This window comes from Manis javanica, chromosome 2 (assembly GCF_040802235.1).
Source record: "Manis javanica isolate MJ-LG chromosome 2, MJ_LKY, whole genome shotgun sequence".
NCBI classification, from domain to species: domain Eukaryota; kingdom Metazoa; phylum Chordata; class Mammalia; order Pholidota; family Manidae; genus Manis; species Manis javanica.
Genome location: NC_133157.1, coordinates 47,305,992 through 47,323,328, shown reverse-complemented (window position 1 = coordinate 47,323,328; position 17,337 = coordinate 47,305,992). Strand labels below are relative to the sequence as shown.

Here is a 17,337-nt window from a genome sequence, read left to right as displayed (position 1 = left end):
TCTGCTGCTTTGTATTCCTCTTCTCTCATTTCTGTGTCATTTATCATCTCCTCTACCATATCTAATCTGCTTTTAAAACCTTCCATTGTGTTCCTCAATGACTGGATCTCCTTCCTAAATTTGTTCCTGGTTTCTTAAATATTTTTCTGTACCTCCAGGAGCTTGTTTATGATTTTTATTTTGAAATCTCTTTCTAGAAGATTGATTAGTTCAGTCTCACTCCACCCTTTTTCTGGTGTTTGCAAGATTTTGGTTTGAACCCGGTTCCTTTGACATTTCATTTTTGTATGTGGCACTCTCTAGTGCCCAGATACTCTACTCTCTGGAGCTGCTCTGTCCCTCAAGCAATGTTGGAGGTGGCAGGGGACTGGTGCTGGTGCCTGGCAGGAGGAAAAAAGATGTTTCCTGCTTCCCAGCTGCTATGCCTTTTTCCACTGCCAGAACCAGTGGACCAAACATACTGGTGTAAGCCTCTATGCTTTGTGTTTGTTTCTGCTGTAGGTGGGGTCTTCCTCAGGCTGGCCTTAGACCAGGGCAGGGTTTGCCCATTTGTGAGCCAGGCGCAGGCTGGCCAGGAGGAAGGTGTAGTAGGTTGTGTATCACGGTGGGGGTCCTTGGAGCTGTGTAGCCAGCCAAGGGGTTGGAGCACCTGGAGATCATGAAAGTTCCCAACCTGCTGGGCAGTATGCACCTGGACAATTTTGTCTACCTATCCTTTTTCCTTAGCAGTAAACTCTGTGCAGTCCTTACCCCTTTAGTAGCCCTCTCACTTTTAGGGAGTCTCTTAGACTGTCCACCCAAAACAGCTGGGTATGAATCCCTGTTTTCCACAAGCTGCTGAAATCTCAGTCTCTCCGGGTATTCTGCCTTTCTTAGCTTTCCAACTCCACTAATCACCAGAGCACCATGCACTGTAGGTTTGTGCTCCCAGAGCAGATCTCCAAGGCTAGGTGTTCAGTAGTCCCAGGCCTCCACTCCCTCCCCTCTCTGTTTCTCTTCCTCTCACCCATGAGCTGGGGTGGGGGAAAGGTTTGGGTCCCGCCAGATCACGGCTTTGGTTCGTTACCGTGTTCCATGAGGTCTGGTCTTTTCTCCTGGTGTATGGCATCTGGCGTAGCCTTCTTTCCTGTTGCTCTTTCAGGATTAGTTGTATTAATTATATTTTTGGATTATATGTGGTTTTAGGAGGAGGTCTCTGTCTCACCTCTCACGCTGCCATCTTTAATCCTCTTTGAACTTGCATACTTTGTATTGCTTGTACTTTGAGTTATTCAGATTTTATCACAGGTTAATTTGTGGTGTGATTTGTGTGTCAATTTCTTACATTTTCTTACCAGTGGCTGTAAATGGCTTTTAGAGTACTTTTTTTTTCTTCTTTAAATTTTACATTCTTTCCCCCTGACATCTTCTTTTGGTTTATCATCATACTTTTCTTAATATTAACATTCCTCTTCTGTCCAAACAGACTGCTTCAGACTCATTCCATCCATGCTTCCTCCCAGTAAAGGAGATGCTTTCAGTGACCATAGTGCACTGAGAAGCAGAAGTAAAGAAATGTAGAGGGAGACTTCGCTCCATCTGTCTTGCTTGCTCTATGTGTTTCTCTCTCATCGTCTCTCCCTGTGCCCCCTTCTCCCGTCTCCACCTCTGTCTCTCCCTCCTTCCCTCTCTCCCTGTGTTTGTTAAATACTTTGTTTTCTGTTAACCGCTCAAGTTTGGATGTAAGCCAGAGTTGAATGTAATTTTCCCAAAGCATTTCTTAGGTCATGGCTATCCGTAGTCACTTCACTCCTTTGTGTTTACCTAAAATGAAACCCAGCCTCTTATGCCCAACCAATGAGGCCTCTTAGAATCTGGCCTCACTTCCTTTTCTGCCTCCTGCACTCCAGGAAAACTGAATCACTTGTAATTTCCTTATGTGCCTCCAGCTTTTCTATTTCTTTTCCTTTGTTCATGTTCTGTCTAAAATTGCTGTCTTTTTCATCTCTAATTTTAAAAACTATTTTAAGAAATTAAGAATTGGTTTAACTTATCCCATCCTTTGAGAATTTTTATGCAGGCAGGCATCTATTGCTACCAAAGTTCTTTATCTAAGCTGCTGTAAGAACATTTGTGTCTATTTTATACTACAGGTGTTAGTATACATATATTACTTTCCCCATTAAACTGTAAGCATGTTGAAAATAGAGTCCATGTTTCAAATAGTTTAATTTTCTGAGTTGCTTTGCAAAGTCCTTGGCACATTCATTCATTGGCTTAGAATGTATTTATTAAAACTGTACTAGGTGTAAAAGACACTAATAAAAATGGATACAATTTTCAAGTAGCTATTATATTCCCAGCACTCTTCTAGTTACTTCATAACGATTAGCTCTACTATCTGATAGGAAGGTATTGTTTTTCATTGTATAGCTAAAGAATCTGAGGTTTTGAGAGGTCCGTCCATTCATTAAATTCTGAGTATTGGCTACATGCCAGACAAGTAATGACCGCTACTGTAGTTTCTAAGTGAATGCTGATGTCTAAACCCAGAACTCTCTAGCTCCATAGCCTATATTGTTGCATTATACCATCTCGTTAGTCCCTGCCTCCCAAAAGCTTCAAAGGGTGGTAAAGGAGATAGACGGAAGCAATAATAACAACACTTGATGAGTACAGTTAATCAAAGCGCTATGAGAGAGTGGTGGTGGAAATGCCAGGATTCTTAGGAGGAATCCAAGTAAACCCAATTTAGTTGGTGCTATTAGACTAGGATCTTGAAGAATTAATAAAACTGCTTCCTGTTGAAGTTTGGGGAATGAATATGCAAAGGCAATGAGGTATAGAAGAACCTTATGTGATTTAGAGGGGCAAGAAGTTAGATTTGGCCAAAAATGAGTGTTGGAAGATAGAATGGCTGTTCATGCTCAGTTACTTATTAAATGTTTGTCATTTGAGGAACTGGGCTTTATGGTTTGAAGTGAAAAAGACAGTCATTGCCCTAAGGAGTATATAACCTAACTGGGGGTTAACCACACACATAGATAACCATATTAGATGCTAAAGTGTGCAATGTGCCATAAGGCTACTTGGAGAAGGGAGAACTCTCTTCTGGGTTGAGGATCAGGAACAGTGGCATGGAAGAGGGGACTGGCATTTGACTTGCGAGGTCAGTTGTAAATGGTTAGTTTCTGAATATAATAATCTTAAAATCTCATTGTGTTTAAAATATCCATGTGCTTAAAGGATGACTGTCTCTATCTCCATTTTATAAATGATGGGTAAATGCAGGTTAAGTTAATTATAAATGGTGTAAATTTCAAAGTAATTCAATTTTCACTGTTGGCTACTTTAGTTTTATATTTGTTTCAAAAATTTATTCCGATGTTCGTTGATTTTTCAGAATTTTAAAGTCCAAGTCCTCAGTTTCCTCTGGACCCACGCTCAAAACAAGGTACTTTCACAAGAGTGTCAGGGAAACAGACCAAGCTGAGGAAAGATGTGTGAAATAAGTCTCTTAGGGTAAAAAATATAGCTCCCTTGATATGGTGGCTTCTTGAATTTAAGAGAATTGTGAGATGAGTAATAAAGTCTAGCTTTTAAAAATTATTCTCAAGTTATGCATATTGATACGTTTTTACCATGGAGTGCGCTCGTTACTTTGTGAGGGTGGCAGATGTGAAGAGGGACTGTCGCCCATCTCCTCTCAGTTACAGTCTCTGCCTCCCTGCCACGCCCCTCCGCACCAGCCAGCACAGCAAACCAACAGAAAGTTTGGTGCACTTGCAGATGTTTCCAGTCAAGGCGTATAGAGAAGAGTGAGCCATTGATATTATGCTCAACTCCTTGGTGAAAGAGCTTAGATTCGTCAAGGCTAAGTTAAAATGTTAGCAGCTGGGAAAGGGGAGTCCAGTTCCAAACCTATCCACCTCTAAATGCTCGTACTTCTTCCACTAAACATACTGCTCCATGGGGACCTGAGTGATTATGAGTTACTTTATGTTTAATGTCCAAACTAGGATTATAAAAATGGTGCTTGTAACCCCTCTGCTCATGTGGTTTTCTCTGTTTAATTGGGACATGTTAAGGAAGGCTTGAATGTCATTTCCAAAGCACTGACTGGAATTTAGAGGTTGGTGAGGGACGATTTTCTGTTTTCCTCTAGAGTTGATGTTTAAAATATGTTGTTGTTTATTTATGTTACTTTTTCCCTATCTAGGACCCAGTTGTAGCAAATGCTGCGTATAAATCTCTGTCACACTTTGGTTCCGGAGAGCACACCATTCTTCATCTGCCTGAGCAGGTAGGCCTTTCTGCTTTCTCATTGCTGTCTCTTTAATGCCAGGCTTTACAACTTCATTTGTACCTCCCTCTTAGGAGATACCTGGTGGATGTATATGTAACTCTAGATATGTTGTCACTAAAAGAATTTATATTCATTCTTTGTTTAACCTGTAAAGGACTAAGGGGTCTTTGATTTCAGATAATGAATTTAAACATCTTCGAAGCAGATGGAAGAGACCTGTAGTTCAAATGAAGCATCCCTGAGGTAACTGACTATGTGACTGCATTTCCGTGCCCTTGGTTTACTCCAGAAGATCTGTGTCACCATAGGAACATTTGTGCACCATCTTGGACTGCAAATCCAAGCATGGCCTACATCAACTAAGGTTTTATATCACCTCTGCAGCCAGAGATCTTCATTTGTGAATCAGGATTGAGATACTCTGTGAAGAAATCTACTGTTTATTAGTGTAGAATGATATATACAGTAGCCACAGAGAACTGAATAAAGAAAGTATCACTGCCTTTTAATGGTGACACAATGTCTGACAGTATCTTAGTTTTTAGACTAAAAACATATACCTTTCCTAATATCTACCTAATATAACCAGCTTTAAAGGATTAAGTTTCATAAAGAGTTAAGCACATGATTTCACATTTAGTGTTATTGTTAACTCAAATGTGTACAAATGTTTATTGAATACCTTTAGAGTATAAGGCAGACCTTGTGTTAGACATTGTATCTAATAGTCACCCAGAATCTCTCCTTGAGGCCAAATGGCAAGGAGTTTAGATGTTTTTTTTTTTAAATTTTTTATTAAGGTATGATTGATATACACTCTTATGCAGGTTTCACATGAGAAAACAATGTGGTTACTACATTTACTGATATTATCAAGTCCCCACCCATACCCCAATGAAGTCACTGTCCATCATTGCAGCAAGATGCCACAGATTCGCTATGTGCAAGAAGTTTAGGTCTTCTTTTGGGGATCTTTAGGCATTAAAATGAGTTGACTTTGTCTTCTGGATTGAATTTATAGAGAAATTAGATGCCAATAGGAACCAGACAAATTTCTGTGTATTGAATTGAGTTGGAGGGATTGGAGATAGGTTCTTATACCAAATCCTAAGCAAGACAGGATTTCCATGTTACTGAGGACTCAAAGACAGATCAGCCAGCTTATCATGCAGTTATCACAAATGGGAAGCCTTATAAGGTGCTCTATGACTCACAAAATTAAAAGAGGTGGGACTTCAGACTGCACTGTGGTACAGTACCCATAGCTTTTAAGAAAAATGAATGAAAAAAAAGCTAATGCAAATGTGTTGTGCAGACTCCTACCAATAAATTAGCTACAGTATCTGGAAAGATATCTTTAATTATTGTTATTTATAACCAATTGCTAATTTAGATCATAGCATAATAATTACGTTTTTAGCTATTATTTCTGAAATACTCCTGCAGAGTAATAGCTTTTATCATGTAACTCCCACATACTCTTGACTGTTTAATTTCTACTCCTTTAAATATTGATATGCTTATTTTTTTCCTATTTTAGAGTTATATTAAGCTTCTGATTGTTAGAGTTTATACTCAGTTAAGTCTTATACTCATTCAAATATTAAATACTTTCTTAATCTAACTCTTCTATATCCTCTGATCGCTGAATAGCTATAAGTAGCTCTTTATGCTTTCCAGTGTAAAGGAAATTTCTAAGTCTTATTCTTTTTTAGCCATGCTTTTCAACCTTTTTTCTGCCCTAACCCCTGTCTGGGATATGACTCATTCCTAGAAGTAACAATGGTTCACTGCAGTGGGTATTTGGAACTGGGATTAAGATGAGGGGACATAAGTGGTTTAAAGGAGTCTGCCCCTGCCCTCCAGCTTCTGATACAGAGGATCTGCCTCCTTGGATAGAATCATTGTTTCTAAGACTGAACCATGTATTCTTCTTTATTGTATTGATTACTGATTTTCAGTTTGGCTGTTGGATCACCTAAGGACTAAAAGTACAGAAAATGGTTGGTGTGTTCATATTGGTAGTGTGTTTAAGTCCCCAAGGGCTAAGGATACAACTGAGTGGCTCCTACCCTCTATTTTGTAGATGATGGAAGTGATGTGAAACTGAGACACATTTACTGTAAAGGCATATTTTCAGCTGTTTCTCAAGTCTTTGCCATGTAGGGACTTATGTAAGGTTGTTCCATGTTATCAGAGATTACTCACTCTGTACCAGTGGCAATGAGTTACTCACAAAACTGAAGGTTACCTGTATACCTTCCCAGTGAAAGCATGTCCACATTCTATTTGTGGAAACTTGGTGAAGTAATCTTTTAAAAAAGCATACTACAAATTTCAAGTAGAAGTAAAAAAAATATTTTAAAAATATACTTTATCCTTATCAACACAGCTACTATTGTGGATTATAATTCAGCTACTTTTGTAAATACTACCTGAATTTAAATTCATTAAAGAAAGACTTCTTGTTGATTGATGCATCCATTTAAACTGTGAGATTTAGCTAGACAAGGCTGGTAGAACAAAAGGCATTAGAGAAGTGGCAGCCATCAGGAGGACGATTTAGGGTTGAATGGTGCAGTACCCCTAAGGTCAGATGGAAAATGTCAGCACATAGTAGGGATGTGAATTAGGGATTTTCATATCAGATTTATTAATTCATCTTTTATGTCATTGGTTTGTTAGTAAGGTCAGTGGGATTAGTGGTGTCAGGAACGACACTTGCATTGGTTTAATAATTGTTTATGGGACATAAGTGCTAGGCTGTCTTTTGAGCTGGGAATGTTGAATGAATCTGTGTCTTTTGTTGGTTTGTAAAATGTCATTGTTAATCACTTGAAACATGCAAATCCAAAGTTGGTCAAAATTTTTTCAAGTGGTGGGAGGGCTTCTTTAAGGACCTGTTGATACCAACATTAAAAAATACACATGAATGATTTTTTCCCTTTTAGTTTGTACTTCTTTGTTTTTGTTAGCTATTTATCCTTCTTCCTTTGCCATTTTTTAGTGTCCCCTCAAAAGGCCTCCCTAACAAAACAAACAAAAAACAAATACAGAATTGTAAAACAGTTAGTAAACAATCAGTAATGGACGAACATTTTAGTGAAAGATTGACTCTCTTCTCTGCCTTGGGTTTGTTAAAAAATATTTAGTTGTTTAAAAATTAAACTTTTTATTATAGAGATCTTAATATAGATTGTGTTGTTGATTTCTGGAGTTAATTTTAGAAGTGCATAATATAAAATAACTCATTATGCACCCAGGGTTGGTATTAATGTGGTGTAACCTGTTGGGCTTTGATTTAAGTGAATGTCATTGCATTCATCAGAAGCTGTTTTTCTTTTTTAATGAATTTATGCATATACTTGATGTGTTCCAAATAAAATACTCTGTGTATGCACTGACTCCTGGATTTTCATAGGTTACACACACACACACACACACACACACACACACACACACACACGCACGCACGCACGCACGCACGCACGTGCGCGCGCGCGCAGAAACGTGGTTGAAAGGTTATTTGGCTCAGAGCCCAAAGTGTGAGGCATTTTGTAGGAGAAGCTTTCCAATATACAATTTGAAGCAGATTTTAAAAGTAATTTACCATTTTATATTTGGCTCCCCATTTAAGTTCCTTCAACAATGCTGAGCCATAATTGGAAGGGTGTAGTTGGTGTGCATGTTTTTAATATACAGTTTTCCTGGATGTTTTATTAGCTCATCTAATGCAATTGCCAGAATTTTATTATTTAAACAGGTATTTTTCGTATGACTTCTCTTGATTTTCCTTAGCTGTTGATCTTATTCAGTTGTTGAGCACGTATTGATCTTTTCCTCATATTGATCTTACTCAGCTGTTGATCACAAACCAGGGGAAAACATTAGGAGTGATACTGGAAAGCCAGAACAAATATTTCTTTAATTGGTGAGCAGAGGAGGAGGAAAATGTAATGGAGCCAGGGTCTAGCAATATGTGCTAATTTGTTCAGGAGAACCCACTCACCTTTGAAGAAACAAAATTGAAGGAGTGATCATACCATTATTAAGTAGGCAGAGTATATCATCTATACTTAAATTACAGTGCATCTGTAGTTGCTTTGTTAAAATGTGTACACATGTAAGATACAGACATGTTTTTTACCATGTCATAGATAAATTAATAGAGGCATCCAGTTATGTGAATGTAAAATTAGACAACTTAAGATGGATGAGTGGATCAGCTATTTTTTTTTCTTTTTTTATCCCCAGCCTAGGGGGTCTGTCTTTAGTGGAGCTCAGCAATATTGATGGCCTGGGTGCGGTGGCTCCTTTTTAAGTAATTTGGCTTGACTGAGCAGAAAGACTGGATAGGCTAAAATGTGTACAAAAACAATTGTATCCCCTTATACTAAGTAATTCTGGAATTGGAAACATTAGGTCATTTAGCATGGTTCATACACTAGTTAAGGCCTCCGAGGTGGTGGCAACTTCTGCCTCATACACTCTGCTTGTGCCATCATCTTCTCCAACCCCGCTTCCCTATAGTCTGCCTGCCTTCCCCTGTTCCACCCTCCCTTCCTTCTTCCCTTCCTCCCTTCTTCTTAAACAGCTTTATTGAGATATAATTTGATACTGAGATGTAATCCATACAGTTCACCATGTATATTCAAAAGTATATTCAAAAAATTGTGCAACTAATCACAGAGCAACCACAATCTCATTTTAGGGCATTTTATTAGCAGTGAGTCTCCATTACTCCTTTCCCCTCCCTAAGCAACCATTAATCTACTTTCTGTCTCTCTAGATTTGCCTGGCCTGACCCTTTCCTATAATGAAATCATGTAGCATGTGGCGTTTTGTGACTGGCTTCCTTGACTTAGTGTAATGTTTTCAAGATTTATTCATGTGTAGCATGTATCTGTCTTTCACTCCTTTTTATGACTGAATAATACTCCATTGTATAGATATGCCACATTTTGTTTATTCATCAGTTGATGGATGTTTGAATTGTTTCCATTAATTTTTTTTTTTTTTTGCTATTATGGGTAGTGCATTCACATTCATGAATATTCACATCAAGTTTTTGTGTGATTGTATATTTTCATTTCTCTTGGTTATATACCTGGGAGTGGAACTGCTGGGGCATATGGTAACTCTGCTCAACTTTTTGAGGAACTGACGAACTGTTTTCCAAAGGAGCTGCACCACTCTGTGCCCACCAGCAGTGTGGGAGGGTTCTAATTTCTCTCTGCATCTTCACCACACCTGTGAATGTTGATGTTAGCTTTAAGGGTTTACCTCTGCCTTCCACCTCCCCTGGTCTCTATCACATGTGAATATAATGCATATCAAAGCTTCCCAGTGTTTTGGTGCACCGTTGTGGTAACTAGTGTTATCAGCTGTAAACATTGTTGTCTGTTTTTCCCAATATGCTGTTCAAATATTTCAGTGTGTAACTATGATGTGTAAAAAGTCAGAAGCAAGGCAGACTCAGAACCAACTTGTTTTTTGGAACTTTTTAGGGAGCTAGGACTAGTTAGAATCTCTAGAATAACTCGTGATGATACTAAACCTGGCAAATTCAAAGTGTGTACACAGACCCTCTGAGACCCTTGGAAAACCCCAGTTGTCAGGACCCAAAGGTTTGCATATGTGCCAGGGTTTCTCTGGTATTGATAGCAACAAATGCTGTCATGCCCTATGCAGTACGTACACTGTTGTTATCCCTGTAATTATAGCTGGCTCAGTCCTCTGAGAATTAGGTATTCAGAATGAAACCTTGTCCTGGAAACTGCTCAAGTACCCAGTCTGCTTTCACCCCTTCACTACTGAAGAGAACACTAGTTATGGTTGAAAGGCTTCATTGGAGTTGAGGTTATTATACTTAAGAGAAGCATTTTCTCTCTGTTTTCTTTTATTCCCTTGCAAGAATCCTGACTCAGTGCAGTTCCTAAATGGAACAGTGCTTTGGGGACCTATGAAGAAGGCAGTCTGCAGGAATTGTTAATTATTTCTAAAAATAACTCTGGGAGACAGGCTAATGGCAATGACTGGGTTCTGGCACTTTATAGTTATAGCAACCACTTTTATATATTTTGATTTTCTCCCCTAATGCTTAATTATCTCCATGTGGGCATTACGATGATATGTCAGTGAAAGTATTAAAAATTTAATTAATTGTTTGACAGTTATATCTTGTGGAAACTACAATAGTGGTAATCTTTTCACATTTTTAATATTTGGTTCAAACAAACCTAACTCATCACAGGACAACTACAAAATCTTCAAATTGCAAATTAAACACAAGTATAGCTACCAATTATAGATTTTAATGTTTCTATATCCTATAGTGACAAACTGCCAAGCCTAAAAAAAAGTCAAAAAGCATTCTGTTCTGTCCTGAGCTCTACTATATATATATATTCTACTGGAAGATTTTAAGCTTTGTTATAGAGAAATAGCTGGAATCACAATTTCTTTAAAAAAAGTATTCAGACAAGGCAATTACTTTGTTATAAACCATAGAAGTTTAATATGTTGAATGTGTCACTGCATTTTATTGTCGGATGGTGTAAAATTTTATTAGTTTTCTATAATAATCATTGCTTATGCAGGATTATGGTGGTTTTCTTATTATATTACTATTATTTCTTTACAGGGATCTGGGGTTGTATCTAATAAGATGATTAGAGTTTACCATTTAGTTAATATGAAAATGAATAAATGTTTTAGAATTAACTTTTAGTGGTCTTGTAACACAGAGCAATGAATGTAAATTTAAAAACCCGATTTTTAAATCTGGACATAAAAAGGACAAAGAAAAGATTGTATATAATGTTTTAGTATCACCTTCTTTATCGTTTCAGATAAGACCAGAAATCCAGATTCCCGATGAACTCGATGAAGAGGCAGATGATGAGGGTGACGAGAAGGACGTGGATCTTTCCATTCCTGGCTCCTGCTATCTCGGATTGTTGTCACTCACTGCTCCTTCGGTTTTACCAGGTGATTTCTATTTGGTGGCAGGGAAGCTGGCATTTTTCAGAGATTTTACCTGTGTTCTTTTGTGATGTATACCCATTATAGCTTACGTTAATCTTAAATTCTCATTTTCTATTTGAAATGCAAAATGCACCCGTCTGGTGTATAGCGACTGCTTGAGGTAGTGTGGTGTTAAGAACACAATGAAAACTGTTAGACACAAATTAAACTGAAGTGGAAGGCTAGTTTAAACAAGCATTTTCACTGAAAAATTAGAATTCAGTTCAAAAGCTAAATTTATTCCACCAGAAAAAATTACAGTGGGACTTTGAGTCACTGGTTCAAATAATGGTTCTTATATAAGGTAAGTGAAAAAAATCATTAGAATCTTCAGAGATTTCCTGAGAGTTTCTTCATCATAAATTTGTTCTTTCTTTAGGGTTACTCCAAAGATGATACAATTATTGGAGGGCTCTACATTAAAGCCTTTAAAAATGGATTCAATTGGATGGTCATTCAGTTTTGATAAAAAGCTTACAGGACCTTAACATTTTATGAGTTACTCAAATTATAACTGATTATTCTAATTCAGTATGCACCAACATGCTGGGCAGGCATCTATTACCTTGTTCTGTTCCAATTTTCCCTTTAATTTTTATGGATATAAAATTTAGTTTCTGAATTTAAATACTATTAACTATAGACCTATTTGGATTTCATCACTTTTTTTAATCCAATATATAAACTTCTGGGGTTAGCTTTTTTTCACTCAGTATAATGTCTTTGAGATGCCTCCAAACAGTTGCTTGCATCAATTGCTTATTTTTTTACTGCTGTGTAGTAAGTATTCTAGTGTAGGATGTGCCACTTTATCCACTTGCCTGTTGAAGGACATTTGGGTTGTTTTAAAAACTGGTTGTTTAAAAAAAATTCTGTATCCTACAAATTTTCAGCTCTTTTCATATTCTCACCTGGTTATGTGGAAGGAAGAGACTAAGGCAAACCTCAAAGGCAATGGAAAAAATTCTAGTTGCTAGCTTTGTGGTTGGGGGAGGATGGTCTCTATATATCAGTTGCACTTATGGCATCTTACCCTCATTTAAACTATTCTCAGGGCTGGAATTATGTGAGGACCCTTAGCTCTCTGAAGAGTTGGACAAGTAGACAAATTTCCATTCCTGGGATAATTTATGTACAAATGCATGCTTATCTCTTGACACATTTCAGCTTTTGCCAGAATAGGATCCCTTAGAAAGCATGAAATTACTTTTTCTTGCATTAGCTCCTCTGTGCTCACAACCAGGTGATTCTTAGCTACATTATGAAAGTCTATGCGCCTACACAGTTTGAAGTAGCCATACATGTACAAGTGTGTGCAGGGATTGTAGTATATGGCCTGTAATTGGATATTGCTTATCCCTTTCATTTAGATGATGTACTGTTCAGGATCTTGACAGGAAAGGCACTTTCAGATGGAGTAATTGAGAATTTAATAAGGGGACTATTTACAGTTCTGTTGTCAAAGTTAAAGGAAATTCACAAGTAGCAGTGACTCATCCCAGAGTGATTAATGTCGCTCATCCCGAAGAGGTAAAGGCAAGTAGCAGTTAGGGGACTAAGGGAGCATCCGTGTCATAAATAGGGCTGCTTTTGGGGAGCCATGGCCTTCAGAAGAGGGGTACAAGCAACCTGTAGCAGTCCTGCAGGAGGGTTCCTGGGGAGTACATATCCTGACCTCACTTGGTTTCTGCCTCCTGATATCCTGCCAGTAGCATCCATTAGATGAAGCCAAGTAGAAGCCAGAGGATAAAGGAGCCTGTTGATGCAATTGTTAAAGGTTATTCTTCCAGTGCTCAGAGAAGGGTTGAGAAGGTAGAGAATGGATCTGGAGGGGTAAATGGAACAAATTCCACACAGGTGTTTTCTGGCCTTTGAATGGAGAAATTCGTAATATCTAGAAAGGTTCTGTATAGAAATGTCAGAACAGAACTGGGCCTATAATATGTTCCAGTGAGCACTTGCTGTCTTTTATCTAATTATGGTCATTTAAAGGAGACTTTTAGATCTATTCATAATAAAATTCCAGTTTAGTTAGGTGGACCCTGTGTTTTTGTTCTGTTAAGAAGAGGCACACGTGGTTTCCTTTTTTGTTTTCTATACGATTTGTTTAGCCTTAATGTTTTTGTTGTTTTTGTTTCTGCATTGGGCAACCTCTAGTGGTCCTTAGGAAAATAGCACTTGAATATAAACCTAGAGCCTTGTCAAGTATTTTGTTTAGGTATCCTCTTGCTTTCTGATGCCACACTTCTGCGTTGCTTATAATAAGTAAAAATGTTAAGCAATAAAGATGTTGGAATTAATTAGAAGGAACACAAGCAAAAATAATTAACATTTCTTAATAATCGTACTGATATTTCTACAGAATGATGAATAGCCATAAAAGGTGTCTCTGAAAATACCTAAATGACAGGAAGGTGGCAAGCCAGTCACATTGAAATCTGGGACGATGTGTTCCAGGTGGAAGGAATAACAAGTGTGGTGGCCCTGACTTAGATATGGATTGTGTGTTATTGCAGAATAGGAAAAAGGCTCTATGGAAGTATGCCTTTCACACAGCTAGAAAGGAGGGTAGGTGGTAGAGAAGTCAGAGAGAGAGTGAAGGGCTACATCATAGACAGTCTTGATAGTTTGGGGAAGTTTTGTTGTTACTGTGTATACAGTGAAAAACCCCTGGAAGATGTTAGAGAGAAGGACATAAAATTCTGCCTTATGGGTAGAGGATTGTTGGAGGGATGGTCATGGGGAGAAGAAACCAAGAAACTAGTTTTAAGTTTGTCCTGATAAGGAAGAGAGAAGATAAGGACTGGACAAGTAGCAGTGAAAATGGAGAGAAATTGATGGATTTGGGGTATACTTTTGAAGGTAGAGCTCAAAGGGCTTGATGATGGGCTACATTTAAGAAGTATGAGAAAGAAAAGAACTAAGAATGACTAAATTTTAAAGCTTGAGCAACTGGGTGCCATGTTCTAATTTGGGGAAAACTAAGAAAGGTATAGGAACCAAGAATTCTCATTTTACTTTATGAAGTTTTGTTCTAGAACATAGCTAAGTTGTTATACACACACACAGACACAAGTTAAGAATGGAACTTTCTCTTCTAGTATACTGTATTTACACTACTTTTGATCTCCTTTTATTTCTTTCAGCTTTAGGGGAATTTTTTACATCACTTGTGAAGCAAGAAATGGTGAATATGCCTCGTGGGGTGTATCACTCTGCATTAAAAGGAGGTACCCGCTCAGACCAAGGGAAGACTGTAGCAGGAATCCCCAATTTTATATTGAAAATGTATGAAACAAACAAGCAACCAGGTTTGAAACCTGGCCTTGCAGGTAAGCACAGTCCATAGTATAGAGCTACAGGTTTTTAATGGTTTGACTTCTGCTTCCAAGCAGCATGTAATAGGTCACAGCAGAGCATCACCGCAGCTGCTGACATCTGGGCAGTGCAGGATAAATCACAAAAACAAATCATATTTTAAAGTCATCAGAGAATTGTAGAAGCAAAGATGAATAAATAGGCTAAAATTACAGAATGGGAAAAACATTTTAGGACTGTTCCCTGCTCTCAAAGGAGGATATTCGATATCCACTGATTCTGGTTGTGGACTTAGGATAGGATTGGGACCTGGCTCAGGAAGAGGTCTCTTGTAGGTCAGAGAAACCAGGAGAGCTTTTAGTGATGGATGAAGTGATAGTTAATTTTATGTGTCAGCTTGATCGGGCTAAACAATGCTCAGATAGCTGGTAAACATTTTTTCTGTGTGTGTGTGTGAGTGTGTTTCCAGAAGAGGTTAGCATTTGAATCAGTAGACTGAGTAAAGAAGATCACCCTCACCAGTGTGGGTAGGCAACATCTAATCCACTGAAAGCCTGAAAAGAACAATAAGGTAGAGGAAGGGGGAATTCCATCTTCTCCTGCTCTCAGAAATGGTGCTCCTGGTTCTTGGGCTTTTAGACTCAGACTGACTTCTGCTACCAGCTTTCCTGGTTCTCCTAGCTTGCAGACTTCTCAGCCTCTATAGTTAGTATAATAAATCTCCTCATACCTACTTTTCTGTATGTATGTATATATCCTATTGGTTCTGTTTCTCTGAAGACTCTGACTTTTTTTGCCGAATTCTGAGTTTTCCCTGGATGTTAAAGAACTAGACTGGAGCTTCTGAAAAGCAAAGTGAAATCTCCAATCTTGTGATGCTTAGGAAACAAAGACTAGCTAGGAGAATGAGCCTCATAATAAACAGTGCACATTGATACTGAAGATCTCCAACTCTTTTTGCCTGTGTGTACTTGCGAATTCTGGCCGCAGCTGGAAGCTGAAATTCTGGCTTGACCTTGACAAGAGGCCGGTGCAGGAGGCAGAGAAACCAGCAGTGATCTTGACATTAATGCGATGCCTGAGTGACAAAACTGGGGACTTGAGGGACTTCAAACACAGTCTGTTTCTCCCTCAAGATATTTGTCAAATTCTGAAGCTTTATGGAATAGGAAGTTGAAGAGCTAAGCTGAAAACCTCTGAGGATGGATCTGAATCTCCCATAATCTTTCTGTATTGAGGAGTCAATGACTGATTAGACTGTCAGTGAAAATCTTGGGGGCTGCCTGCCCTAGGAATAGGGTTGAACTAGAGGTAGACTGAGATTTACCAAAGCTGTAATCAAGTCTAGTACAGAAACTCCTCTCTGATAAAAAAAAAAAATAACATCATTTAGAATTTCTGTTATTTTTCATATGCTTTCTACTATGCTATGTAAAAGTACTAGATGTAAGAAATGAAGGGAACATTTCATGGAGGTAAAGAAGTGACTCTATTAAGAAAATATATGACAAAAATTAGTAGAACTAAAAGATGAAATAGACACAGTATTAATGGGTAACTTCAAAACATCTTTTTCAATAGTTTGATGAGTAAGCAGACAAAAATATCAGTAGGTTTATAAAATAAATACTACTATGAATAAACTTAATTAATATATGGAACATTGAATCTTACAGTGATAGAATTCTTAAGGTTTTAACTGTTCTTGGGAAACTTACCAAAATGACCATTTGATGGAGATAAACTTCAACGAATTTCAAAATATTGAAGTCATTTAGAGTCTTCTGATGACACTGGGGTTAAACTAAACATAAATAGCAAAAAGATAACTAGAATGTCTCCAGTAGCCTGGAATTTGAACAGTACACTTATAAATAATCCATGGACCAAAGAAAGAATCAAAATGAAAATCAGAAAATATTTTGAACTGAATAATAATGAAAATAACCATATCACACTTGTGGGATGTAGCTGAAACAATATTAGAGAGAGATTTATACCTTCCATGCATTTACTAAAAAAGAAGAAAGAAAAGCAGTCATGATTTAAGCTTCCATCTCAGGTAGCTTGGAAAAGAATAGCAAATAAAACTTAAAGGGTAAAGGAAAGAATAATAAAGATAATAAGAATCAATACAATAGAAAACATGAAATCAGCAAAGCCAAAAGTTGATTCTTTGAAAAGTTTAACAAAATTGATAAAGCCATTATAAGTTTGGACAATGAAATGGAGAAATATAGATTCTCTATATCAGGAACAACAAAGGAGACACCACTTCAAACTATAGCATTCAAAAAGATAATAAAAGATTGTTATGAAGAATTTTTAGCCAATACTTTTCATTTTGGGTAAAATATAGAAATTCATTAAAATAGAAAACTTTGCAAAACTGACAGAAGGAGAAATAAGATTGTATGAATAGTTTGATATGTGTTAAAGGAATTGAATCCGTAACAACTTTCCTACAAGGAAAACCCTACATACAAATGGGCTTCCTTGGTGAATTCTTCCAAAAAAACTAAGGGAGAAATAACAATGGTTTTTCAAAAACTCTAATAGAGAACAGAGTAAAAAAAAAAAATAGTGTGGCTAGGGGAATAGTCTTGATAAGATCAGCATAATCTTGATACAAAGTATAAGAAGGGAGTATTACAAACTAGTCTCTTCCATGAACATTGGAAATACAGTTGCAAAAGATGTTTAAAAAT

At 37.5% G+C, this 17,337-nt stretch overlaps 1 protein-coding gene across 7 annotated transcripts in view; it reads left to right on the top strand.

The window, feature by feature from the left end:
- The window catches only part of FOCAD (focadhesin), a 347,741-nt gene that overhangs the window by 242,379 nt on the left and 88,025 nt on the right, over positions 1 to 17,337 (top strand). For all 7 annotated transcript variants that reach the window (XR_012127690.1, XR_012127692.1, XR_012127691.1 and 4 more), the window contains 4 exons: positions 3,383 to 3,433; positions 4,199 to 4,282; positions 11,137 to 11,275; positions 14,458 to 14,643. Coding sequence is in view for 4 of the 7 variants with exons in the window: in XM_073228431.1 (XP_073084532.1) it covers positions 3,383 to 3,433; positions 4,199 to 4,282; positions 11,137 to 11,275; positions 14,458 to 14,643 (460 nt within the window). In the remaining 3 variants the exon portion in view is untranslated. The remainder of the gene's footprint in view (positions 1 to 3,382; positions 3,434 to 4,198; positions 4,283 to 11,136; positions 11,276 to 14,457; positions 14,644 to 17,337) is intronic.